The sequence below is a fragment of the Amphibalanus amphitrite genome, unplaced genomic scaffold (assembly GCF_019059575.1).
Source record: "Amphibalanus amphitrite isolate SeventyFive unplaced genomic scaffold, NRLGWU_Aamphi_draft 000552F_arrow, whole genome shotgun sequence".
NCBI lineage: Eukaryota > Metazoa > Arthropoda > Thecostraca > Balanomorpha > Balanidae > Amphibalanus > Amphibalanus amphitrite.
Genome location: NW_024882046.1, coordinates 113,467 through 139,939, shown reverse-complemented (window position 1 = coordinate 139,939; position 26,473 = coordinate 113,467). Strand labels below are relative to the sequence as shown.

At 49.9% G+C, this 26,473-nt stretch overlaps 1 protein-coding gene across 1 annotated transcript in view; it reads left to right on the top strand.

Annotated features, from left to right (window-relative positions):
- Positions 1-24,892, top strand: part of LOC122393753 (ras-related protein Rab-23-like) — a 47,985-nt gene extending 23,093 nt beyond the window's left edge. The window contains exons 2-7 of the mRNA XM_043390085.1: positions 10,142-10,457; positions 16,997-17,118; positions 20,103-20,265; positions 22,996-23,075; positions 23,723-23,895; positions 24,255-24,892. Of these exons, the coding sequence (XP_043246020.1) occupies positions 10,425-10,457; positions 16,997-17,118; positions 20,103-20,265; positions 22,996-23,075; positions 23,723-23,895; positions 24,255-24,391 (708 nt within the window). The 5' untranslated portion in view covers positions 10,142-10,424 and the 3' untranslated portion in view covers positions 24,392-24,892. The remainder of the gene's footprint in view (positions 1-10,141; positions 10,458-16,996; positions 17,119-20,102; positions 20,266-22,995; positions 23,076-23,722; positions 23,896-24,254) is intronic.
- The last annotated feature ends 1,581 nt before the right edge of the window (positions 24,893-26,473 follow it).

Genomic DNA, 26,473 nt, shown 5'->3' with positions numbered 1-26,473 from the left:
AAACACGCAAGCTCGCAAAAAACGCACGCAGAACACGCATAGTGTAGCCAGGACTTTAGTACTGAAGTACGCATGCGCTAAGTGGGCAGCCATCTTTAGTTTAGCAGCAGAACCATGGATTACTTAAAGGGACTATCCCACCTTCTAAAATGTTGTTAAAACCAGTCAAATTGTGCCCGACTTTATAGATTGGATGACCAGGAACACGGTTCTGGCATTTATTTTTCATTAAACATCTTAGGCTTCCCATATTCCAAACACAAACTTTCAAATATGTGACGTCACAGCCCAAAATTACCTCCTTCCCCAGGCCACATTACTGTCATAAAGCTGATTCTTTTTACTCTGTAGGCACCACAACAAAGTTCAGACCAAGTTTTAAGCGATTTTTCAACGAACAAACCCATTTAAATCAGAATGACTAAACGAGGTGACGTCACACTAACGGTCGCTCCATGTTGAAGATGGGGCCTTGTACAAGGCCCATTTTCAAATGAAGGGAACGAATTTCTTCAACACCAAGAGGCCGCGGGGGTTGCAACCTAGATAGATAGTGGTTTCTGAACCTCGCCGCAAACTTGGCTATCTCAACTCAAACCCCATGTTAAAGGTGGGATAGTCCCTTTAACTATATATAAAATACATAGTTTTTATTTTTAGATTCAATTAAGCATATTTATGCATGCGTGTGAAACAGTTTTTATTCTGTCCAGTCCATTAAAGAAAAAAAAATATCAAACAGTAAAAATCTAAATTGGTTTGGCAATATGTATTTAGCCCAGCACTAGGAAGTTGCAGCGTATATTGACGCGGCTGCGACATTAAAGCGTATTTTGCGTGGTTTCCATGTGGCAAATATTGCGAGCAGTCTGACAAATCTCTAATCCGAATTTTTCATCGAATGCAAAACTGTTAGCGGTCCTCAAAACTGGAAGGTGAAGAACACCAAACGGATAAAGATTGTTTGTTGAGCTATGAAAACAATAGTTTTTGGGTGATGGTGGAGGTGATGGGAAGGTGGTTGTTTTTTTCAAATACCTAGTAGGGTATGTACCTATCTACTTTTTGCCATTGTATCTTTACTTTTGTGTAATTGGGAGCCACCACGGCAATATGTGACAGATCCATCAATGCTCATAAGCCAAGGTATTCAAATATTTACGTTGATAGGTTAACGCTGATTCTGCTGGGAAATGTAAAGTGAGTGAGAAGACCATGGATTAGATCAAGCAATTTATGACCCTTAGCCCAAAATCAAATCAGTAACTAAGGTTACCAAATTATACCTAATGTGAACATGCATTGTGTATTCATCAATATGTTTTGCTTGCTCACAAATGTCCTGTTGAAACAGGGTATTGAAAATATAAAGATTAACATGATACCATAAACATGTGTGTTGAGCAATGTGCGCCTGCTTACTGCTACTGTTAACTTGATAACTATACTGATTTTAGGGCACAGGAATGAAACTTTACATTCATTTTTTCATCTTCATGTATTGACATTTATGTATAATTTTGTGTTTACAGTTTGATTAAAAACTTAAAACAAAATTTCTATGTTTTTTCAATAATGATAGCTGTGCGCATTTATAATACTGACAAAATACATAAAAAATTTGCAGTGCATTGTGTGTGACTATGATGCAAATAGCACATATATTTCTACATAATATAGCATTAAATATGGTCATAACTTCAATTTCCAGCACACGGTGATTGAATCATTTTGTTAATTCAATCAACTTGAATCGATGAGTTGCCGATTCAATCACTTGCAGTTGCCATGTGTGACCGATTCAATCAGGATTCATATGGTGACAAGAGGTGATTCAACCGACTCAATCACAGTGAGTCGGCATTTTCAAGCGATTCATGAGAATCGATTCAATCAGAGTTGAATCGCTTACAAGTCTGCTTGGACGTGCAGGATGGGTCCAAAACCCACTTGGTTATGGAGGCCTTGAGGGCTCCATAACCAAGGCGCTGCGCGAAATGTGTTTGTCTTAACGGTGTTTATTTGAATAAATAAACTTTTTGGTCTAATGAGTCGATGCTGTATCTCTCTGCTCCTTCATGGTCGGGCCCGTAGCTTTCTGAACGCCCCTCGTACTGTCATCCTTTTATTTTGGCAAGCAGGTCTTTTTAACTATCGTTGTGTTTCCAGTCCTCGTTAGTTGTCGAACCCTTCAATTGGCGTGGGTCTTCTAAACCGTTCCTGGCCCCGCAGCCGTCTTTTTTAGTCGGCTTGGGCCCTCAAAGCTGTTCCTGTCCCCTTTCAGCACAGCCGTCCTTTTAAGTCGATGTGGGCCTCTTTCAGAATGGCGTGCATTCCTCCGACACTATTGCCTATATAACTGCACGTTTTGTGCATGGCGTCCGGTGTGGACCCAGATTTCCAAAGTTTTTTTTTGTTTTTGTTTTTTTTAGATTTCGGTTAGTCTTGTCAATGACCAGGGCGAAAAATAAGTGGCCGAAATCCGATGAGAAAGGCAGATTTGGGGGTACCCTACCTTGTAGCCGCCGCCTTTGGGCACTACCAATCATTTTCGGAAAACGACACCCCTGCATCTAACCTAACTTTTGGTTAGATGTTTATAGCTCCTAATAACAGCTGACCAAAAAAGCATTTTGTATGCATTTGTCCAGCATTGCGGTTGGATAGTTGTTCATCGAATAGCTGAAGCCTCATCATCCACTGGGAACCGGCTTGGGCTAATGCCGCAATAATCGCCGCACCACATGGTTGCGACATGAACTGGACTGTCATTGAGCATCGCGGGACACATCAGTTTGCGTCGCGAAACCACTACGATCCGAGTTATTCAGGATCATGATTGTCACGGCCGACTTAACTACGCTTGACAAACACAAAGGAAGGGGAAGGGGTCACAATTTTTATAAGAGTTGCAAAGCATAATTGCTTAGTCTAACTTGTTTAGGGCCGAGACCCGAAGGAAGTCAATCAGGGAGATCCCGATTTGGCTGTCAGACTCAGTCCGATGCACTATCATGATGTGAATGAGCGTCAAATCTGCCCAGAAGAATGTGAGAGTGACCGTTATCGGAGGCACAATGTGAAAGGCAGCGTTCCTAACTGTTGCTGACTACATCTGATGTCGCGGACAATGGTAGTAGCTATGTCGACGTTGGTTATCGCAATGCTACGGCTAATGAATGTAGCTTTTTGAAAGGTTTCTTTTTATTTTCCGTTTTCCTCTTTCCATTCCCCCTGGCCCGGCGGCCGCTGGGACGGGACGCTCGCCGTCGTTGGGACGGGAGGCTCGCCGTCGTTTGGACGGGACGCTCGTCGTCGTGCGCCGGCGACTGTGAATCACTGACCGATATAATCTGGGAGCCCGGCGACTGTGACTACTGTCAGCGCTCCACCAGTCTCTCTGCCGTAACTCGGCAGCGCTTTCAGATCCCAATCAGGCCTCTTCAGACGGGCCGGGACTGCGCACGATGTCGGCGCCCGGCGCACGACACGGGACACGGACGGACCTCTCCACTCGGCGCCCCGGTCGCGGTCCGCCGCCGCCGTCGGTCGGCCGCCACCGTGGGGACTTTTGCCATCCTAGCACGCATTAAGTGGCAAGTTAAAGTATTTCGATTTCCACTTTTTTTGTTATTCATTCCACGTAGAATTGTCCAGCGCATCCGAATCACACCTTAAATTGTCTGTAAAATGATTGTTTATGCCTCAAAAAACCTCTCAAAGTGTAGCTTCGTCCTGACCAGCGTCGTGCTACCTGCATACAGCGAAAAAGCACACTACAATAAAATGCCCTCTCACTCGTTTCCCTGAACAGCAGGTTATAGTTGCTACATGTTTTCATTATCTTTGACTTATAAGGAAGATGATGGTATGCACGAAAATTTCCAAAATTCATCCAAATGTATAATTTTTGACCGAAATGCTAAAAATGTTAAAATGCTTCGTGATTCAGAGAGTTGACAAGCAAACTATTGCCTTACAAAGTTTGATACGCGGTGGTACGCGTGGAAATGTATATCAAAATGTTCTCCAATAATTTCTGCATCGGGGGCAGCTCTCATTTTTTGCCGAAATTTGCCTGAACCAGTCACTATGAGACGTCAAAGCAGACGGTGCCGCGTGGTTTCTTACGCCCCGCCGGGCCGCGCCGCGGCGGGTTACCCGACCGCAGCACACCGCCTGGGGGTTTCCGGTCAGTATAGGAGTTGGGAGGAGGGAGGAAGGGGGTGATACCATGTTGACATTATTTTTATATCGCCAAATGTTCTTTTTGAACAAAACAACAACACCCTTGCAACGCTGCGTCCATTTTATTGGCTATCGCCGCCAATGTTCACCTTATTGAACTTCAGTACAGAGCTTTGATATAGGTAAATCGAAAAATGCTGTAACTTTGTAAAGTGAGGTTGGAGGTTTTTGGGGTGCTAATCACGAATTTCAAGCTAGTTTTAATCAAGGATGATGTTTTCATGCTAGGCCGGGTCAGGTCAGGCCCGACCAGTAGGTGTCTTGCCGGCTATCCATAGAAGGTAGGCGTCGATTACCTTTGACGGCTTCGTAGCATGTTCCGTTAGGCACCAAAACTACTTAAATCTTCAAATGGGTGTTAAGTTCGAAATAAGCTCCAAGCACTTATCTAGAAAAATCGTATAACTTGAAAAAGTCAAGTAAGGTTATCTAAGGTAAATGACCTTGATTTGACCTTAACGTGACCTTAAAATGCAAAGAACAAACAGCATTTCATACCTTGGAGAGTTAACAACCACAACAAGACTGAAAACGCGCCGATAATGTGCGCTGATAAGCGCCAAATCGATACCAGCCTGACATGGTCTGGTGAAACAGGTCACAGGTCAAATTTTTATTAAGGTCATGGTCATGAAATTTTAAGTGTGTGAGTAACATTGATCGAATCGAAGGATATAAAGTTTCGTCGTGATCCGCCACGTTTTGCTTGAGTTAGTATGCGAAAAGTCGAGGACAGAAGTCTGTGCGACCCCCTCCCCCTTTAAGTGCAAGGACTAACAAAGTGCAAAGGTTAAGCCCGAAATGCCTTTTGGTGATTGGGCTAGACATGAACAAATATCTACTTCTAAAACGATTGTAGTTTCGTTCTACTTTTTTAACGCTTCCACGCCCACGATGCATTGCTAGCCGAAAACGCTTCAGTGCTAAGTCCGTGGGGAGGGGGCGGGGGAGGGATGGGGTCAAGCAGGAGAGCCAACCATGTTGGCAGGGATCATACACCATAAGCCTAACCATTTGAAAGTGAAATAAAATTAGTTAAGGTAGCGGAGGATGCGATATAAATAAATTCGTGCTAGGATCGACAAAAACCCCACAGTGGTTCGCCGCCGTGTTGCGCTGTCGGCTGTCAACCAGTAGGGGAGAGTGGGGTAAGATGCCCAGGGTGGGAAAGACGCCCCACCCCCTCTAGCGGCGAAACAAAAAATCGGACCTGGAAATTAATGTTCTTAGCGTAAAGCGGAAGCCTGCCTTGTTAACTGCACAAAAAATTGCGAAGCTCAGTTGAGCAACGGCTGGCTGATGATAGCATGTTTTTTATTTGCTGCTTTCAAAAAATATTTTGGTGTCAGAACATTGTAAATATCAAAGAAGGTAAATAATTTTTGCGTCCCTTACTATAGTCGTGATACATTAGCATGCGTGTACTGTGTCCCAAAAAGTTTGTTTCAGGGTGTAGTTTTATGGCTAACAAATTGTACTGATTTAATGTTACTTCGGTACCTTGGGGTAAGATGCCCCCTGTCCTGATGGGGAAAGACGCCCCCCTAAATCCGTAGGCTGTCCTTCAAACAGCCCGTCAAATCATTTATTACATACTTGTGATGTAGACAAAAGCCGATCTTGGACTATTGAGAGTCCAGTACGGTCGGGTGCTCCCCATGCCGGTCTCTCGGCCCACATAGCGACTTTTTGGGCGGCATCTGACTCTGAGAGCCCTCACGACGGCCTCTGTGGGCCCCATTATTGGCTCCAGGGCCCCTCACGACATCCTTTGAGGGCTCCCACGTTGGGCCCACGGGCCGCGCTGGCATCGGAGGTCCCCACGATGGGCTCGAGGGCCCTCAAGCATCATGAAGACCTATAAGAGCCCCACAGTGGTCTCTGAACGCCACCATAGAGGCTTGTTTGGCCGCGCTGGACTATGATGGCCCTAACGATGACCTCTGAAGCCCCTTACGACTACTTTTGAGGGCCCTTATGATGACGTTTGGTGTCTACTGCAGGCTCGAAGGGACTACTGATTCGTTCAGGCGATTCACGTGCCCATTTATGTCACTTATAGTGCAGGGGGCATCTTTCCCAACGTCAGGGGGCGTCTTTCCCACCCTGTGGGGTAAGATGCCCCCTTTCACTTCTTCAGGAAAATGCTTAATAGCAAAAAAGGTTATAATATTTCAGGCACGAAAGTGTGATATTTTTGGAGAAAAATGATGTCGGCTTCTGTTGAAACTCCAAGTTTTTACTTTCCCATCGTCATTTTCGAATAATATATGACATAGCAAAACCCTGGGCATCTTTCCCCACTCTCCCCTATCGTTCGGGGTTCAGGTGCCTGTACGAGTATGGTCCCGCAGTGGATCCGGGGGTGGTCTCAGAGGCTCGGGCCTGGGCTCGTCGCCGGCCGTCTCTCTGCAGCGATGAGGCACGACCGGCGGGTGCTAACGAGACGACTCATCAGTGGCCGGTCACGCCTCTGACCCGAGCCGTGGCCGGGCCGCCGTGGCCGGGCCGCTCTTGTTACCGCTGATGGGGCCGGCGCGGAGATAGCGGCAGGGCGGCCCACGCGGGGCAGTCACGGGGCAGTCCGCGGGGCCGGGGTGGCGGCCGTAGGTCCCAGCTGGCGGGCGGCGCATCCACACATTAGGACGGAGTGTCACAGGTCGCTTATTTCTTGGAGTCGGAGGAGGGAAAAAACATGATGGTGTCCAATTTTATCAATGCATAGACGTTTGATAATTCGGCATGACATGACAGAGGTTCAGCATGACATTCGGACAATTGAAACGGTACCATTTTATTTGTTTAACCCGGCAGGCGGTGGGCCTCCCAGCCACCTTCCGCGCGGTGGGGGGGAGGGGGGGCATTTTTGGCCCCCCCCCCGTATCTCCGAAACTACTGGACGGATCCGGAAAATTCAAACGGCGGTCGATAGCCCTGTCAAATTTGTCGAAGGAAACCAAATTTCATTGACCTCGGGGTCACCGATGACGTCACAGGTCAGGTCAAAGATGAAATGTTGGGGCTTCTAGGGAAAGCGCTATAACACCGAGTAAAACGCATTTTGTCGAAAATCAGCGATAAGGCGTCAGTTGACTAGTACATATGTTGCTATTAGGGGTCACTGGTCATACCAGGTCAGGTCACAGGTCAGGTCACCAAAGGTCACCAAGGGTCACCACATGAACCCAACTTTACTAAGGTTGTGCGATGCATGTTTTATGGCCAGTTTTTTATTTCTAACTCAATGGTATTGGCTATAAGACCATCAGGTACGGTTTAGGCCACTTTCTGGTGGAGGTCAGGTCAAGGTCAGGTCAAGAAAGGTCAAATTTCAAAGTTGATATTTTTGCATAAAATGGGTATCGATTCGATGCAGCTCGTCACGGGGAGTCTAATGGTGGTCTTTGTTTTGCGCTACGAGGTCTAGAATTGCTAACAATCGAGTTTGAAAATATGACGTCATCAATTTTGAACAGTTTTTTTTCGCTATAACTTGGCCAAAAAAGAGGCATTGGTCTCAAATTTGGTATGTAGATAGAAAGTGGTAGGGACTATCACATATATCCCGTTTTTTCGAAATTCAATTTTTTTTTGATTTTTCGGCTATTAAATTTAAAAAATCTATTTTTTATTTTGGGGGTCAAAATCCAAAAAAATCGAAAAACCGAAATAACAGTTTTGTAGCCCTTTTGATTCCACACCTCTTATGTCTGAAACATTTTTCTGTATCTCTAAAGCTGTAGGCCTGACAGCTCTTCCCGCGAAACCTTTTTTTGGGTCGAAAATGGCAAAAATGACGTCACTCTGACGTCATTAGCGGCCAACCTATCATAGCCTTTGGAAAAAAATTTTGGTCACCATGTGCGCTAGCTACTCCCGGGAAGGTACTGAAAGTTTGGTGACGATCGGCGCAGCGGTTCTCGAGATATATCGAAAAAACTAAAGGGGGGGGGCAAAAAAATGCCCCCCCTCACCGCCAGTGGAAGGTTAATGCGTGCTCAGTAGAATGATACCTATTTGCTGATTCGTTTAATTAAAAAAGTTACCAATCACCAAGCATATCGTCCACGTTTTTTAGCGATTTGTTCTTAGCTGATAGTCGTTATCTGCACTCTGCAGCTAGCTGGTTGACTTTTAATAATTCGGTTCATTCGCCAGCCCTGATAGCTGGTGAACTGATCTGGTAGGTATAACGAGGGACTAACTAGGCTGGATAAACAGCGCCAGCTCGACTCGCTGCAGTAATTCTAGCAGCCAGCGGTTCGATCACAAAAACACAGTCACGACACCCGGCGGAATCATGCTCTGCATTACGCAAGCCGCGCCAATTAAAATCACCAATTACTGGGCTATTATGCTTCATTACACTAAGTGCAGGCTGCCCCCGATACCAGGCCAGGTTCCCAGTGGAAAATCCACAGACGGCTTTCGCTCCGGGTCCTAAAGGAAAGCTCTCACCTCCAAGACAAGGGTGTCTCGGCAGCGTCGCAGTGGGCTAATGACAATGTTTCATGTTTGCAAGAAATTAGGCCGACCTCCTGCACATTGTGACAGCGAACACGGTACATGGAATGACCACTTTGACCTCAGAGTGCTTCTGTCAAGTGATCATCAAGCTTCTGACTCTGTTACCATCAATCACACCGTAATCATTATGCACCGTGCTTGTTTGTCACAAGCGCCCTTGCTCCGGGAATATTCTGCACTCGCCTGCTTTCTATCCATCTCCCTAATTCGGTGCATCAGTAGTCGCCCTGTGCTCTCCTTTACTAACGACCATGGCAGGTGAATTAGCAGAGCGCCTCCCTCAACGGTGTCACTTCAGTCATGGTCTTCCCCTCCCCTCCCCCACAGAGGTGAGTTTGACCCCCTCCGCCTCCCACTGCACACAGCTCGCCCGTCAGTGACCGTGATTAATTTATCACCAACGCCCTACGTCCCTACCTTTAACTATCATCCATACTGGCCAGTTCCTGGGAGTGCCGGACCCAGGGCCGCTCGGGGCGGGCCCGGCACCCCACGCCGAGCGTGATGCGGCGGCAGCCGTGGGGGTGGGAGGGGGGGGGGGGTAGCGGCGGGTGACCTCTGGTCTCTGTCACGACCTCGTTAGTAGGGGTCGGGTGAGGAATGCCAATTGTTAAACGGTTTGAAATCAGAGCCAGCTATTTGAGGTAAAGCAGGAATAACTAAACATGAAAGCTTCGTCACTTAGAGTCTTATACAGAGAATTTGCGACCAGCGGTGAAGTTCGTCTTTTCCCTGACGTGCATCTCTTTTTCCTTGGCGTCAAATGTCATACGCAAAGCTCGTAGCTCTGTTATTCACTTTTACGATCCCGTCCATGTCATTATGCATTACGCATCGAACCGGCATAATTCATTCCATATCATTTAAATTCAACGACCACGAAATCATAGATGCCAAGAGAGACTTTCACTCTGTAGGCTAAAAGTTTTTTTTTTGCGGCAGTTTCATAGTTCCATTCCAGCGCCTTAACTGCCCGATTTGAATTCAATGACACATTCTCAGCCGTTTGAATAATGCGCCATGCGTATGCCATGTGCGTTATAGCAATGTCGAATAGCCGCTGCACTGGTATTGTTTATGAAAATGAGGGTGGTTTCTATCGGAAGTAATGATGGAAATAGAACGATGTCATAGTGAGGTGACTTGGGGAAAAGTGTAAACAAATCTCATAAGCCAGCACTTCTGTTCTGTACACGAATGTTGTCGAATTGTTATTATGTCCATTTTTGTAATGCTGTCCAGTTGTTGTCATGTTGTCCAGTTGTTGCCATGTTGTCCATTTGTTGCCACGGTGTCCGTTAGCATGCGTGTTGGACGTTGGTGACCTTTTACACCTTCCTTGATAATATATTTTTTTCTGTTTCAGGAAACTATCGTACAAAAGCTGAAGAAGATCCTGACAAGCAGAGACAGCATCAGAAATAATCGAATATCTTCGGGAATATCCATTGCACCTGCTGAATGAAAGAGGCGGAATTGCTGCGGTCGAGGCAGCTACAAATCAACTGACGTTGACAATGCGATACAGGAGTGATGCAGTGATGAAAATGTGCGCGAATGTCTTCTAACTGTGATACTGAAACGTAGAACTGACGAAGACGACTACCCGGGACTTCACATATATGAACGCGGCCTAGTATAGCCCGAAGATGAGGGACGACGAAATGGAGGTCGCTGTGAAGGTAAGTTATGTATTTGCGATTGGCATACGTCATATAAACTATGTATTATCTCGTTTGAGAGTGGTAGGTTTGTGAGGTAATATAAGGTGCTTAAGTTTTAAATGATTACATTGCTGATATCGAGAGCTGCATTGCTCCCACCACCGTAAACATTTTAATGATAAATTTATTCAGAAAGTGGCAAGACTCTGGTGCTCTAAATCATTGATCCTTGGGGGATTTCTAAAACTCAGTCGATCGTCCTAGAACACTGACGTGTCATCTTTACAGTCAGGCACTTCCAAAGATTTACTTTAGCACTGCTATTGTCGTTCCTCTACTCGAACCCACTTCACGCCTCATAAGGTGGCCAAGTGAGATCGATTCGTGTGATTGAGCAGCGAACGGTCAATATTTGATTCTATCCGGCGCTCAGACATAATGAGAAACATGGAACACGAATGGGAAAGTGTCCAGCATTTCCATTAATGTGACCGATGTGCTAAACATGCATGGCTTAGTTTGTTTTAGATTCCTGAGCGCATTTGCTTTGATCGTGTTTGATTTTTGAGTCTCGCTGCGCCAGAGCCGCTGACAGAGAGCTGTGCTGAGCTGAAAATACCTGGTGTTAGAGGAGCGCTGTGCTGCAGTCGCTGGGTGCTAGTCGGCAGTGCTGAGCTGTGGTCCGCCGGTGCTAGTCTGCAGTGCTCCGTTGTAGTCGCTCGATGCTAGTCTGGAATACTAAGCTGTAGTCGCTCGGTGCTATTCTGCAGTGCTGCGTTGCAGTCATCCAGTGCTAGCGTGTAGTGCTACGTTGTAGTCACCCGGTGCTGGCGCGTGGCCTCCAGCCGCAGCCGACTGGTGTTAGCGCCCAGTGATGAGTCGTGGTTCCCGGAACTGTGTCACGGCTAACACTGATATGCAACGGTATTGACAAAAACCGGTGAAACACGGCAGAAAACTATGACTGACACATTCACTGCTTAACGTTTAGTAGCTAGCGAGCAGATGTATTTGTTTTGATAGAGCTTTCACATAGCAAGCTATCCTAATAAGTAATATTGTTCTTTGCTGTTTTAATAAGGCTGTCTGTCGCAAATCGCACTTCTGCTCTCTGGCATGCACGATCCGTTAGCACCCCTGTGATAAAAACCAATGTGTAAAAACACACAAACGCCAAGACCTTTCTATTTACGAACGTGACTTGTTCCTGGTGCCGCGTGCACACAACAGTCATCCTCCACTCCCCACATGCAGCTTTTACTGAACTTCTGTCCCAAGCCTCGACAGAGATACTAAGCACATTATCCGTCTTCAATTTACAATCCATTACCTTTAAAAGTCGAACGCTATAATTTAGCTGTAATCACTTCGTACCTGAATGCCGCCACTTGCCGTCTTTCTGGGCCTCCTGGCCAGGAGCGGCGCCCCATTCATGTCTCCTGACGCCGACACAGTGAGGTCGGTGGACGACCGGCTACCGCGGGAGACAATGGAGGTGGGACGGAGACACGGCTGGTGGCCTCCGCCGCCGCTGCAGGGACAGTACCCGCGCCAGGGCGAGACCTCGTCTGGTCCTTCATCGCTGCTGTGTGGTGGCGTGTGTAAAACTAGTGAACTCATAGGGCAATGGCTGCAGCAATGAGGGGACCCGCTGGCCTGTTTGCTTTACTGTGTGAGACTCACAGACAGGCCTCTGCCATTCCGACTCGGTGGGGGGCCGGTCGGTGTTTGGAGTCGCCGCGTTTTCCATTATCGAACACCGCTGGAGTCGCGTCTGATCGATACCTGTCGATCCACCGGGCGAGAGAGGGTGAGGAGGGAGGAGAGAAAGAGAGAGAGAGAGAGAGAGAGAGAGAGAGAGAGAGCGAGAGAGAGAGAGAGAGAGAGCGGGGGGCATATGTGTAATAAGCATAATGGTGTCATTGATGCAATGATCGAGAGGTGCTGCCACAGAATGCTGACATATGTACTGCTAATGGAGAAACCAAGGCTTCTTACATGAATGGTGGCGTATTGAGGAAGAGGGCTGGCCACATTCAACGTTCCACCGAAATAAGGAAACGATTAGATTCATTTATCGATCACGCAGCGTGCCGCACGACACATTTGCAATGCAAAAACGGGCATCAAACGAAGCGAACTTTACGATCGGCACTGCCGCCCGCGCACTTCAGCGCGGCGGGCGCCGACGCCAACCGCCGCGGTCAAGGTTCCTTCCGGCCTCGGTGCCATTCTGAGGGTGACGCCCTGTGGCCTGGGGACGGGCCTTCGTGACCATCCCGGCGCGTTAGTGCGGCACGACGGCGCCGCCACGACACTGGCGCGCGCTGCCAGTAGCCTTGGAGCCGCGCGGCGGCGCCGGCAGCGGTGCCAGGGAGTCGCAATGGACCAGTTTCACCTCCCACCTCCACCCCGGGCGGTCCTGTCATACTCCCGATCTCCCTCCCCGTGTCTCCTGCGAGTTCGCCATGCCGTCATCTCGAGCCGCCGGCGTCCGCGGCTACCCCTGCTCTGGGACCGAGCACTGAACACCTTACACCAGCCGCTCGAGATCGGCCAGTCACGAGCGTCCCGATGGCGCCGATATTGTCGCCGCTGCAGCAGAGGCCGCAGCGTTTATCACCACAGAGCCGTGTTTGTGGGTGCATTGCGCCACCGGGTACCGGTCCGTGATGCCGAGCTTGCAGCCAGATTTCGCCGGCCGTCCTTACTCGAGTTGCGGAGTTGCCCGTCACGACATGGTTGCGATGCAGCTGGAAGCCGGTGGAGGCATCCACGGCGCAGCTGAGAATCTTTTCTCGCACCTACAGCGGCACTCAGACTGCGGCAGGGGCATACAGCACTTGTCGACGGCACAGGTGAATGGTGCGCGGAGCGGCGCTGCTCCTCAATCGCCGACCCCGCCACAGGACCGCCGACCCCACGCCGCCCATCTGGCGGTCACGTACCGTCGATCAGCGCTGCCGATCGGCCCCTCAGCCGCGAGGGCATCGCCTCCTGAGCGCGCGTGCCGACTGATCGTTACCGTTCCCGGTAAACAAGGCCCATAAACCGCTGCTCCGGCCCGGCATCATTGGGAGTGGAGCGGCGGCCGAGGACCGGTCCGATCGGAGTCGGTATAGTCGGTGAACAAAGCCCGTCGCACGAATGCTACTCCTGTGCTAAAATTGAGCTGCAGTTATTTGCAGTTATTCAGAATTTCATAGTCATGGTATTTAACGACATTTCCTAGATTTTAGCTTCTTCATAGCCCATAGGTATAACCAAAATATTCGAAAATCTTCTCTGTTGAAGCTTCATTTATCTTGCTTTCCTGTGTGTTCCACGGAGTGGGAAATATGCTCACGTAATTTTGATCCATCTCCTCATAGCACGTCTATCAAACCGAGATGTCTGGATATCCAATATCCATATTATTCCGTTAGTAATACGCGCCAGAGAGATAACATTCACGCACCATCCTAGGCCATTCAACCTCACATTCTTTTACCTTGGTGAGCATGGCGTTCGCTAATGAGCCTAATTGGCCGCGTAATTGGCCCATCGGCGCCTATTGTGTCCATCCCGTCAGACTGGGCCGATGACACCGCGATAAGGTACAGCTGCAACATATGGCGTCCGGGGCCGCTGGCGGCCGCTCGGGAGGTTAGGGAATTACGTCCATTATTCCTGTAAGAGTTCTCATGACTTGTCGCCCCTCCAGTCTCGAGGAGTCGCTGCTGTGATTTATGGGGTGTTCCGAGACTTTAACTAAAAGGGGCATAGTGTGACCATTTGAGAAGCAGGAGACATAACATGACCAGCTAAAAAGGCAAGTACGTTATGGCATCCTGGATATCCTGACGTTTTGAAGTACGTTATAGCATCCTGTACCTAACATGATCCTTTCACATATAGCTAAATGCACATATAGGGCCCCTCTTATTGGATGGTTTTCTGTGTTTGGTTCTATGTTCAGTAAACCGTGTGCTCTGTATGTATAAGCAGTACCCATGCAGTCTGCGGCAGGAAATGCAGTCCGCCTTTCCTGCCGTGGAGCCCCTCCGAATTCTGCACGGCCGGCGTTCTCTGACGACATCCGGCACGGACCCGCATCACCCGTCTGCAGCAACTGGCGTCCGGCTGACGCCCCCGGAGCGTCGGCTGCCCTACCCCTCCCCCCCGGAGCGCCGGCTGCTCTACCCCCCCCCCTCCCCCGGAGCGCCGGCTACCCTACCCCTCCCCCTCCTCCGCCGTGCAGAGCTGCATCTAACAGGCGGCCGGAAGCGCGCAGCGGGTCTGCCATGGGGTTCTTGAACTCCGCACCCGCCGCTGAGCGCCGCGGCCCTGTCGGGATCAGACGGCCGTTCTAAGATCGGACGGGCTGGGAGCAGCCGCTCCACGGCGGCTCTGGCTGACCGGCCACGGCCAGTCAGTGGCTAATTGTAGACAGTTACGGAGCCGGGCCGTGGCCAGGCCGGAGCAGTGGCTCTGAGCGCTCTCAGCTCTGGTTACTTCTCCATGTCTATAACCGTGGACGCATGGCTGGCTTATGATGCTCCTCAGGTACTCAGAGCACTTGCATTACGCGCGCCATCAAAAGCATTCGTTGGACTGGTTTTTGTAACTGTAACGGCGGCGCTGACTTTACGCTAATCGTATTACCAAGCTTGGTAAACAAGGGTGGCAACCGGCACGGGAGATTACAAACGCCAGTCTCGCTACCCCAACGCTCCTCTAAGTAGCAACTCCACCCATATGATCCGTAAGCAGAGGCTGGGCGGTCTCGTGGAGGGCCTATGGTTAGCAACCACAATTAGAGACGCTCGACCTGCATCTGAACCTGGTGGGAAAAAGCCAACGATGACTGATTTATTTTCACGCTGAGGTCCTTAGTTCCGTTGGCATTCCTGATGACTAGCTAAGTGGCTTGTGAGCGTGGTCAATTGATTGTTTGGCGGGCTTCCCACGACGCGTAACCGATCCTTTAGTCGTGTGAGTCGAGAAGCTGATCTGAGTCGGTATGAGAAGCTGATCTGAGTCGGTATGAGAGGCTGAGCTGAGTCGGTATGAGAAGCTGAGCTGTGTTGGTATGAGAAGCTCAGAAGTAAATCGGTCCGGGGAGTTGAGCTGGGCTTTTCTGGGTTGGTAAGCTGGGGGAAGCACTACGCGTGTCGCGTATGTAGTCGTTGAACTCTTGATACCGTGAAGATATATAGCAAGCACCACAAGATGTGCTTAAGATGATAGAGACATGTAAACTGAAGGTCTTTAATCTATATTGTTAAGTGTGGTCACTCGCAACTCGACCTCGGCCGAACTCGAGGTCACTCGCAGAAGGTCCAGAAGCCCAGAGCCGACACCAGATCAAGGAGGAAATCGTTCAGTGTTAGGGTCGTCAATGATTGGAAAGGCTTGCCTCAAACGGTCGTGGACGCTGCTTCTATTGAGCAGTTCAAATCAAGACTGGATGCCCAATGGGCAAACATCAGGTACAAGATACCTGATAGGAGTTAGAAAGGTCAAATATGTCAAGAGCTCGATGAGAACGGTTTCCTACAGGCCAAGTGGCCTCTAAATTCCGATCAAATTAAGGTAAGGTAAGGTAAGGTAAGGTAAGGTGATTTAGGCCCTGTCGCTTGTTTTCCATCAAATGCATGTCCCGAGGCTTGCATTAGCGTAACATTTTCTGTCAAGGCTATATACCCGTCAATTAGAAGCTATTATTATTCACTTTATAACTGTTAACTGCTAAACAGTATAACAGAGTACTTTGCGACATTTGACATGGCGCCTCAATTTCTTCTATGCATAAATCCTTCGTCAACTATCAGAACCCTCTAATTAGTCACGAATTCGTACACGAAAATGACGAGCTCTCAAAGCCCCTGTCAGTAATGAAGGTTACATCTCCACTGCCACTGTCGGTTAACGCAGCGGTCTTCGTTTGTGACTCGACCCAACTTCGTGACTCGGCGGCTGGGGTTTGTCAACTACAGTGCACCCGATGCGCCTCGGTCACGACAGCCAACAGCAGCGCAGAGGTCAACCCTATTCGCATAGCGGGCAGTCTTTCCGCACTGCCCACCGTTGTGTCTGCCGGGTCCGGGGGTGGACGGGCATGGTGACCTGACCTCTGACCCCGGCCGACCGTCGCGTCGGCGGGAGCTCCGTTACCGCGTGTTGCCGGACAGCGGGCGGGCGACCCGTCGAACCCCGCTAATTCGCGGCTGGGAACGACCGGCCTGACCGTGCACTGAGCAGTGATCACCGAGCTCCGACAGTGTGGGAGACCGGACCCGGCGGCGGCGACATAAACGGTGGAGAGACGGGGACATCGGACATGGCATTTGTAGCATCTTGCATATATATGGTCTGTAAGTTGCTTATAATTTTCATTACCACCAATCGAGAACAGCACATTAATCCTGCCAGCTGGCTGCTATTCAGCTGACCTCTGCCGTACCCCGGCTGGGTAGACAGCTGACCTCTGCCGTACCCCGGCTGGGTAGACAGCTGACCTCTGCCGTACCCCGGCTGGGTAGACAGCTGACCTCTGCCGTCCCCCTGTCCGACAGGTGGTGATTGTCGGTAACGGCGCCGTCGGCAAGTCGAGCATGATCCAGCGCTACTGCCGCGGCACCTTCACCAGGGAGTACAAAAAGACCATCGGCGTCGACTTTTTGGAGCGCATGCTTGAGTGAGTACGGCCATCGTCTTACGTCTATATAGGTACTATTAATTCATAACACAATTATGTATTACTTCGCTACGTTGAATTCTACGTAATATCCGTACATTTTACAGTAAACACAAGCAATTATTTCGTTTTTTATTAGCTTCATCATTAGACATAATTTCATCCTAGTACCTACATTTTTTTTTCAAAACAGGATTTACTGATCCTTGATGCCAAGGTACCTACTTATGCTGCTGAATGTTCTATAGGACATCTTTTTTTGTATTCACATGACATTATAAAAGTTTCTTAACTAATTTAGACAAGCTAACTAAAGCGACGTCCAGCATGATCGTCGTCCCCGGCAATACCTATATGTTCAGAGTAAATTGACTAATGACCATTGGTGACGTTCTTCTACCTCGAGATTAATTAACGCTTGAAACTGTTGAATACAATGTTCGCTGACAGACAATAGTCAGAAAATTCCAGATTCGTTAGAACATCGCACTTTAATCAAGAAGATGTTAGCATGTATGTGGCTTGGGAATGGGATGGTCGGCTCTTAAAAGCCAGAGGTGCTTAAATGTCCGCCTTGTTTTGACCTCCTCAATTCTCTTGCATTATGCATGGCTCCCGGGCTGTCGTGACGCGCGTCCCCTAATCCCACCCACACCAAACCCGTCATACACCAATGTCGGCTCGCTCACTCCCGGTGACCCGTGACCTAATCTCATCTCATCCATGGGGTGTATGTTTCTCCCGTGACGTGTTCACATCGCGGTGGGCTGATCCGAGAGAGGTGGCGGGTAGTACCTGCTCTGCAAGTGGGAACATAGACACTAGACAGGCGGTGCTACCATATCTATGTATAGGACAGAGCTTATCCAATATCCTCTATCGCATATTTGCAAAGGCCGGAGCTGCCTTTCATGCATCGCTTTAAAATACTAAATAGAGCTGCTTTTCAACGACGCTAGAAAGCGAAATCTGCATCCCCGTCAGGGCTCGGAGTTATTCAGAGGGTTAAGCTCTTCCTCGTTTAACCTTATTGGCGTCCACGACAGCGTGCGGTGGAGACTTGTTGAACAGACCGCGTTCTCCCCCTCCCCCCCCCCTCCCCCGGCTGGAACTGCGCGTTAGCGACGAACACAGCTGAAAGGACTGCCGGACGGCCCATCGCGCCTGGATGGGCACCGCTCAGGTGGCCAAATCTGCCACAATTCCGCTGCATTATATCATACACACTCCCGGCTTTGTGTTTAGACACTGGGGTGTAAAGAAATGACCCGCTATAAAATGCGTTAAATGTCTAAGTGCTGTAAGCTGTCCGCGTTTGGTGATTTTTAGTAATCGGTAAAAGTAGTAATTTACGTATTCTACTGGCATTGGCGATTTGGGAGAAAACTAATACATTGATACATTGGCCTCTTTTTCATCCGAAATCTGATAAGTAGTCTAGAAAGGGATATTTGATGATATCGACTGGGTTTAAATAAATAGCATAAACCTGTCGCATGTTTTCCTGTTGCAGCGTATATAAGTATTCGTAGACAATAATTGAAAAACGTAATTTTACTGAAAGAATTAGGCGAACACGTAGGAACAGCGTAGCTAATGACGGAACGATAGCTTGCTGTAACATTAGATTACAGAGGACTTATGCAAATGCGGCGTGGTATGATGAATCAATTCTGTCTGACGACCCGCCGGCCCGGGGCGGGGAGCGGTACCTCCATCACACCCGCTGGCCCGAGATCTATGTCAGGTGGGCGCAGAATCAACAAACCCATCCGTTCGGACGGGGCCCGGGGTGACGGGCAGCGGCCCGCCGACCTGCCCGCGGTCCCTCCACCCCAGCTGGTGACGGGCAGCGGCCCGCCGACCTGCCCGCGATCCCTCCACCCCAGCTGTGACGGGCAGCGTCCCGCCGACCTGCCCGCGATCCCTCCACCCCAGCTGATGACGGACAGCGTCCCGCCGACCTGCCCGCGGTCCCTCCACCCCAGCTGTGACGGGCAGCGTCCCGCCGACCTGCCCGCGGTCCCTCCACCCCAGCTGGTGACGGGCAGCGTCCCGCCGACCTGCCCGCGGTCCCTCCACCCTATAGCTGGTGACGGACAGCGGCCCGCCGACCTGCCCGCGGTCCCTCCACCCAGCTGGTGACGTACAGCGTGTCACTTCCACCAGCGGCTGGTATCGTAGGTCGATACACAGTACATCTACATACTATGTAATGTTGTATCTCAACGGTAGCAGTTTGTACTTCCCTGTTGTCACTTGGAATACGCATTATATTCTGATGTAGGTCTGTATACCTACCAATGTAGGTACGTGAGTTACGCTTGTTGTTTTGTTGTTTCAAATGTAGGTAGCTCTCCTATGTCAGTCAAAAATGACAATGTGCGCCGCTCCACGTGTCTCCATCAATGTCCCGCTCCTTTTAGGCATTGCCTAACTGGCTTCTGGTTTCACTTATTCACTTCACTCTCAGTTTTCATAGCCAGTTTGAAATCGTGAATGCCGATTCCCTAAGCAGCTGAAGCGGGCTAGTTTCCATTCTGTCTCTCGGCGCGCGCGCTCTCTGTGTGCCGTCCCCCGCTGTGACGGCCGGCGAGTGCGCCATAAATGCCGAATCGAGTGCCGGTCGGCAGGGCGACAGCGGCGTCATTTCGACACTGCGCAGGGCCTGAATGGCGGCGTCGGGCGTTGGGCTCTCTGGGTCTGCCGTCGGCCGCTCACTGCTGTCCCACAAACATCGGCGCCCAGACAGCGACATGGGACTGAAGTGCAGGGACTCGGGACTGAAGTATGACGCAAGACTGACGTGGGCATGATGGTGGAGATGAACTCAGGAATAAAGAGACGCGGGACTTGAGACGGGCCCGGAAATGGAGACGGACACGGCTTCCTCATTTCACAGGCTGCACGACGACCTGATGCCGTTGATGTATCCTTGGGGCGTACGATGACCCGGCACGGCTGATGCTGTGTTTTTCCCTTAGGGTGTACGACGACCCGGTGCGGCTGATGCTCTGGGACACCGCCGGCCAGGAGGAGTTTGACGCCATCACTAAGGCCTACTACCGCGGCGCGCAGGCCTGCGTGCTCACCTTCTCAACGGTGGACCGCGCCTCCTTCCAGGCGGTCCGGCACTGGAAGAAAAAGGTCAGTTCCCCCGCCCCTCTGGACTCCTTCCGGGCCGTCCGGCACTGGAAGAAAAAGGTCAGTTCTGCCACCCCTCTGGGCCCTGCCGTATAAACAAGGTCAGTTCCCCCGCCCCTCTGTACCTCGTCTCCTTCCAGGCAGTCCGACATTGGAAGAAAAAGGTTAGTTTTTCTATTCTGTAGACTATAGTGAACCACGCTTTCGGTCGGAATGTTGCATTTTTACGAGAGCTTGATTTTTTCAAGGTTATTCAATGGCTGGGTGTGCACTGAGAAGTAGTACTACGATTGGTCACATAAGTGTCCCTTACCCTGCTACGAAGCGATCCGGTGCCCACGCTCACATTCACTCGGTAAAGTAGTACAAAGCACGTTCGTTGTGTTTGTTAATTAGCAGGGCTTAGTTTCAAAGCTCGTCAATGCTCCTCTTATATGTGCTACGAAGACACGGATTCCTCTTGTTGTGCACGCCGCACAGCATACTGACGATATCTAGAACTTCGAAGGTCCCTCATGGTCACGTCGTATGAAATTGAATATGCAATCAGCAATCGGTGTCGGGTGGTTAAAACTTGTCACGACACTAAATAAGAGTCGCCTCATCCACTATTCTAATGACGTGAATTCGATTGGACACCAACGCTGATAGAGCCGCCGTCGGTCTCTCCGTACCGAGACGAGCTGGACTGGGATTTTTCGGCCCGTGGCGAACGCTGCTCGCCAGTGCCGGGACGAGCTCGGCAGCGGCGCGAGTCATCTGCAGAGAGCACGCGCGCCGCGCCGGCGTCACCGCCGACCGATGAGCGATCACCAGCGGTCTGTCGGCGCCCGCGGAGCGTCATTGATCAGCCGTGTAATGCCCTCAAAAGGACCACAGCCGCCGTCTCCAGAAACCATTAGTTTCGCTGGTGATGCGGCTGTTAAATCAGCCACAGCATAGACCAATATTCAAGCGAAGTGTGTTCTCGTTTGGGAAAGCTTGCTCTCATGCGGTGTAGTTCGTAAGATTTGCCCGGATCGCCTTTGTGCTTTGCCTTTATGTCTGATTTTACTAGTGAAGTTTCATAGGGCGGATCATAAAAACGGACATATGATACCAGTTGATGGTCATCCCAGCAGCAAGGTCCCAGACGAGTCGTCCTTTGGAAACACAAATGAGCGGGCTCAATGGGTTGAAGTTGCTCAAAATGGCTCACATATTCCAAAGAAAATCAATATCGTTCGCAAAATCGATATGAAAACCAGATGTTAGATGGGCCAATGTTAAACTAGATTATAGAAAATTAGAGCAATTTGGAGAAAATGTTAGAAAATTAAAGAAACATAAAGACAATGAGGAAGAACTAGAGAGAAACCGCTTGGGTGTCTAAATTCCTCGTAGTAATTTCATGGTGACGTGAGCCCCGCCCAGCACGCCAACCCCCTGGTTTGGGCCCGTCTCGGCCGCCGGCCCTGACCTGCCGCGGCTCTGCCCGTCATCCTCCGGCGGGGCTCCGTCCGCGCCGCCAGCCGTGATCCGTCACCCGAGGGACGGGAGCTGACGCTCGACCAGACGTCGACAGAAGACCCTGACTCTGACCTCTGACCAACCCACCTCTCTGTGTATTGAAATATACCGTCCACAGGTGCACCCCATTTACAGACGGACCTCCAAGTGACCTCTCACGGGGTGACCTCTGCAGTGATGGTTTGGAGTGACCGCGAGTGGCCGACCTCCGCAACTGTATCATTTTGGTATACCAAACCTCTAAGCTCTGTGCTACATCTGACTGTCCTCTGCATGACATTTGACCGATCTTTGTTTGACCTCTCTGTATGCATGACCATAAATTTACGACTGACACACGTTCTATAGCCTTCGAGTTCGCATCCTGATTCCAGACCATCGCATAGTCGCACGGGAATTCTCATGTCCGGTTGTGTCATTGCACACTGTTTCCCCGTTATTGGTTTTTATTTCATATGTATATATGATGTAACCTTTCCCTTTGCGTCTGCTGTGATCACGGGCTTTCCACAGATATCAGTTCAGCCGTTTCTGTAACACACCTAAAACTAAGCGTCTCTCCGAGCCCCGTCTCTCGACGAATGCATTCTTCTCATCGGACGGTCGAAACGACTCGCGAAAGTAGGTCTGAGGCGCCGCGGGCGCGCGGAAATCGCGACCTTCTCCCTCCACGGGCTGTGCGCGCGCATAATCAGACGCGCCCGGCGAGGGTGGGAGCCGCTTCCTCCCGCCGGTATACAGTCGAGGAAGGAGACGCTCGCATATCGCAACACAGGCAACAGGGTGGCGGTGAAAACGCTGCAATGCAATGGCCTTAAGGTTTTGAGGCAAATTTATAAACGATACGGGAGGTTTAACAGATCCTCCCTTTCGGTTTTTGCGAATAACTCGCATTAATCAGACGGGTCGCAACGGAACCGGTACACTCATGACTCAAGTTGATCGATTTTACAACTATCCATGAACTTTCATGACCTTAACCCAAATAGCCTTTGACCTGTCATTTCTTCTTGAGACCATACCAGGCCGGAATAGCCATTCGACGTACTAAACATCATCTGTGTGTTTCCAGGTTTGTGATAAGAAACGCACTGACTTATGGAACGATGTTTGTAGCATTAACCATGATGGGTGTCAAGGTCAAGTAAAGGTCAGGTCAATGGCATTGACATTGGATGATCCCGATTTAATGTTGGAATGTCTCACCCATTCTCTGTTTTTCAGGTGGAGGATGAGTGCGGTACGATTCCGATGGTGCTCGTGCAGAACAAGATTGACCTGATCGACAGGGCCGCCATCGACGCGTGAGTGACCCACCGCTGTACGCTGGACACTGCCGTCGAGTGTCCAGTGTTTTGTCCAGTGCTCCGGCAGATCTGGGAAGGAGTGGCTCTGGTGCGGGGACTCGGCCGTGGACACTGGACCGATAAAAACCACTTTGGCCCCGGTTAAAAACGCAGCGTCAGCAGCTTGGCGTGCAGTTCTTTCTATGACAATAGGTCGTGCAGATAGCGCTGCTCCAGTATGACCTGTATGCGCCTGTATACCACCGGATGAGGAATGCGGACCGACCGATCCGGCTTGGCACCAGGCCGTGGTTGGAAGCGACCTACACGAAATCGGTCGTGCAGGCTGGAGGCGACCTCTACCTTCCCCGGCGGCAACATCGGCCAGGGGGCGCCGATCCGAGACCAGAGGCAGTCTGGCCACAGGACTGAAATGGCACTCACCACGTCAGTGCGTGGAAGTCGATAGCTCTAGCGTTGTTTTAATTCTGTGATGTGTAGCTGTTAATCTGCTTATACCCTAAGGGGTCGCAATTTTGCCTGTTTCTGAGCAGCCGTAAGCTACATGAGTTCCCTGTTGCCTCAGCAGTCTCTCTGCAGGCCTACCTCTGGATCCCCCCCCCCCCCTTCATGCGGCTCCCCTGACTCTGCTCGCCCACCCTCAGGGAGGAGGCGGAGGCGCTGGCGCGCGAGCTGAAGGTGCGCCTCTACCGCTGCTCCGTCAAAGAGGACCTCAACGTTAGCCAGGTGTTCACGTACCTGGCCGAGCGCTACCTGGCAGAGCTGCGGAGCTGGGAGGAGGAGGAGTTCGAGCCGCCGCGGCCCGTCATCACCACCAGTGAGTGACGCCATCGTGACGTCACAACGGTCCGAGCGGCGTCAGCGAGCTGTGAGGCTGAGCGATGGCTGCGGGGTATATACAGGGTTTTCGAACATTTACTGCATCAGTTGCATTTTTTCTTTTATTGGTGATAAACAGTCTACATCCTATTTGCATATTTGGTGTGTCATTTTTGATCTAGTGTAGGTATAAAATATATGCAAGAGCACACAGTTATCTAATCAACGTCTAATGTCTATGACAAAAGGCTTCTGAATTGTTATTAGTTGTCGAAATTTGACATTTAAGCAGATTTTATGACGGCTCGCTTTCCATAAAGATGGATAGGTAATCACTGACTGTGAAACGTCCGGCAGGCCTCTTCTCCGCGTCCGGCTACAAGTTTCCCGGGAAGCGGAGTCCCTACGACTCTGGCATCATCTCGCTGCACCCGAGCGGCCGTCGGCGCCACCGCCGGAGACGAGTCATCTGGAAAAACATCTGCATCACCTGAGTCGGCATCACCTGAGTCTGCAATCTGCATCAACAGAGCCTGCATCACCGGAGAGCCTGGTCTCCGCGGAAGAGGAGCCTCTGACCCCGTCTGCGATCAACTGAACGCCCTGAACCAGTTCCGAATGTACTGGTCCCTAGGCCCAGTGATGTGTCCAGCATCCACCATCCCAGCATCCACCATCCCAGCATCCACCATATCTGAGAACATTGGTCTGCGATGTGATTGCTGTCGTGTGCAAGAACTTCGGTGCAGCTACGTGGCTCAGTGTAGCGCCGAGAGTCGGCAAAGGCAACGGTGGAGAACGGGAGCCTTTTGTGATATAGGCCTGAATGGCGGCAAAGAAAGACTTTGTGCCATTGTCGTTCGCTGAGTTTTGTTACGGATGCCGAACTGAACTATTCCGCGAGCTACTCTGCACTAGTTTGCAGTTCTGCTGAGCTGCACATTTCCCCCGCATCCAAAGTTCAGGTACCATGGTTTGTAACTCGTTCACCTACAATCTACGCCAGTGTTCCATTTTTCAGACTATTTGGTGGCAAATCACACCTAATGGGGAAAATATTTTCATCCCTAAAATATGAATGACTGACTTTACTTCATCTCTGAAAAAGGTTTCATGTATTCGAACAGCCAGTTTACATGTCACTTGACAGTTGATACACCCACATCCTTCTGTTTCACACCCTGTCAAGATCCTGACACTGAAATCCTGGTTTACCAGTTGGCATAAAAATTAGCATTATACCATTTTGCAAAAATACGTCAGTTATTTACTTTCTTTTTTCTCATCTTAGGATTTTTTTTCTTCATCAGCACACCCAACCAAAATCCAATTTTAGAACACTGATCTACGCATATGCACTTTACCTTACCTTACGCACTTTTCGGGCCTCGAATTAATTCAATGAGCAGAGCAATCATGTCTGGGATTATAAAATGCGTTGGGAAATATGCATTCGATGAAGATACAGCCGTGAATCACGATACTCTTTTATAAATATAAGCTAATTGGATATATTAAAAAAAATGCATTTTAAGCACATATCTCTTTTCTGCTTCCTTGCGGGCACCTAGATCGTTTATCGTCTTGCCGATATTCGTAGCTTCGCCTGAATGCCAACGTGTCATGTTTGTGCTACAGTATTATTTAGTTAATACAAAATATTGATTACATCGCATTTTGCACATTTACCCATGCACGCAGTGTGTCCCATTGCAGTCAGATACACTGGCGGTTATTGGTAGGTATAGCAGGCACAGTTAGCTGGCGTCGCGGCGGTGACCCGCGAGGAGGTCACGGTAGTGGCGAGGGGTGCCGTGCCACTGCTGTACCTACGTCCTACATACTCCGAGTTACCGCATCCAGGCCGTAACTCGGCTCTGGTGAACCGCGTAACCAGAGGCGGATCCAGCTCAGAGTTTTTTTTTTTTTTGGGGGGGGGGGGCAAACCATAACAATTTATCGATTCTTTTCATGTCTCGTCCATAGGCGTAATGTTAAAATTATGCCGTTTGGGGGGCAAATGCCCATTTTGCCCCCCCCCCCTTGATCCGCCACTGCGCGTAACCGCCAACAAACGACCCATGACAGGCTGTAACAACTAACAAACTCATCACGAAAATACTGGTACATATTCCCTTGGGTTAGCTTCAATGGGAACATTTATTAGCTCTTCCCGCGCCTCACTGGGGTCTGCGTATAACGCGCCCCACTGGGGGGGGGGGGCTCTATAGCTCCCCCAGCTCCTAACTCCGAAACTACTGGGCTGATCGTCAAAATTCAAACGGTGTCTGATATCCCCGGAAAAACTGTCGAGCGAAACCTAATTTCATTGACCTCGACGTCACCGTTGACGTCACAGGTCAGGTCAAAGTAAAAATTATTAGCATTTTGGCTTGTTCACATTTTGGGCTCTGGCCGCCGTCTTACAATTCAGATCAGGCTCATTTTTGGTTTACACAATCGTGAACAGATGCTTTAGATACACTGAGGGTACCAAAGTTGTACTTTGATTTTGAGGTCAGGATCAGGTCACCACAGGTCACGGAAATATAGCATGCGTCGGTCACGTGACACAT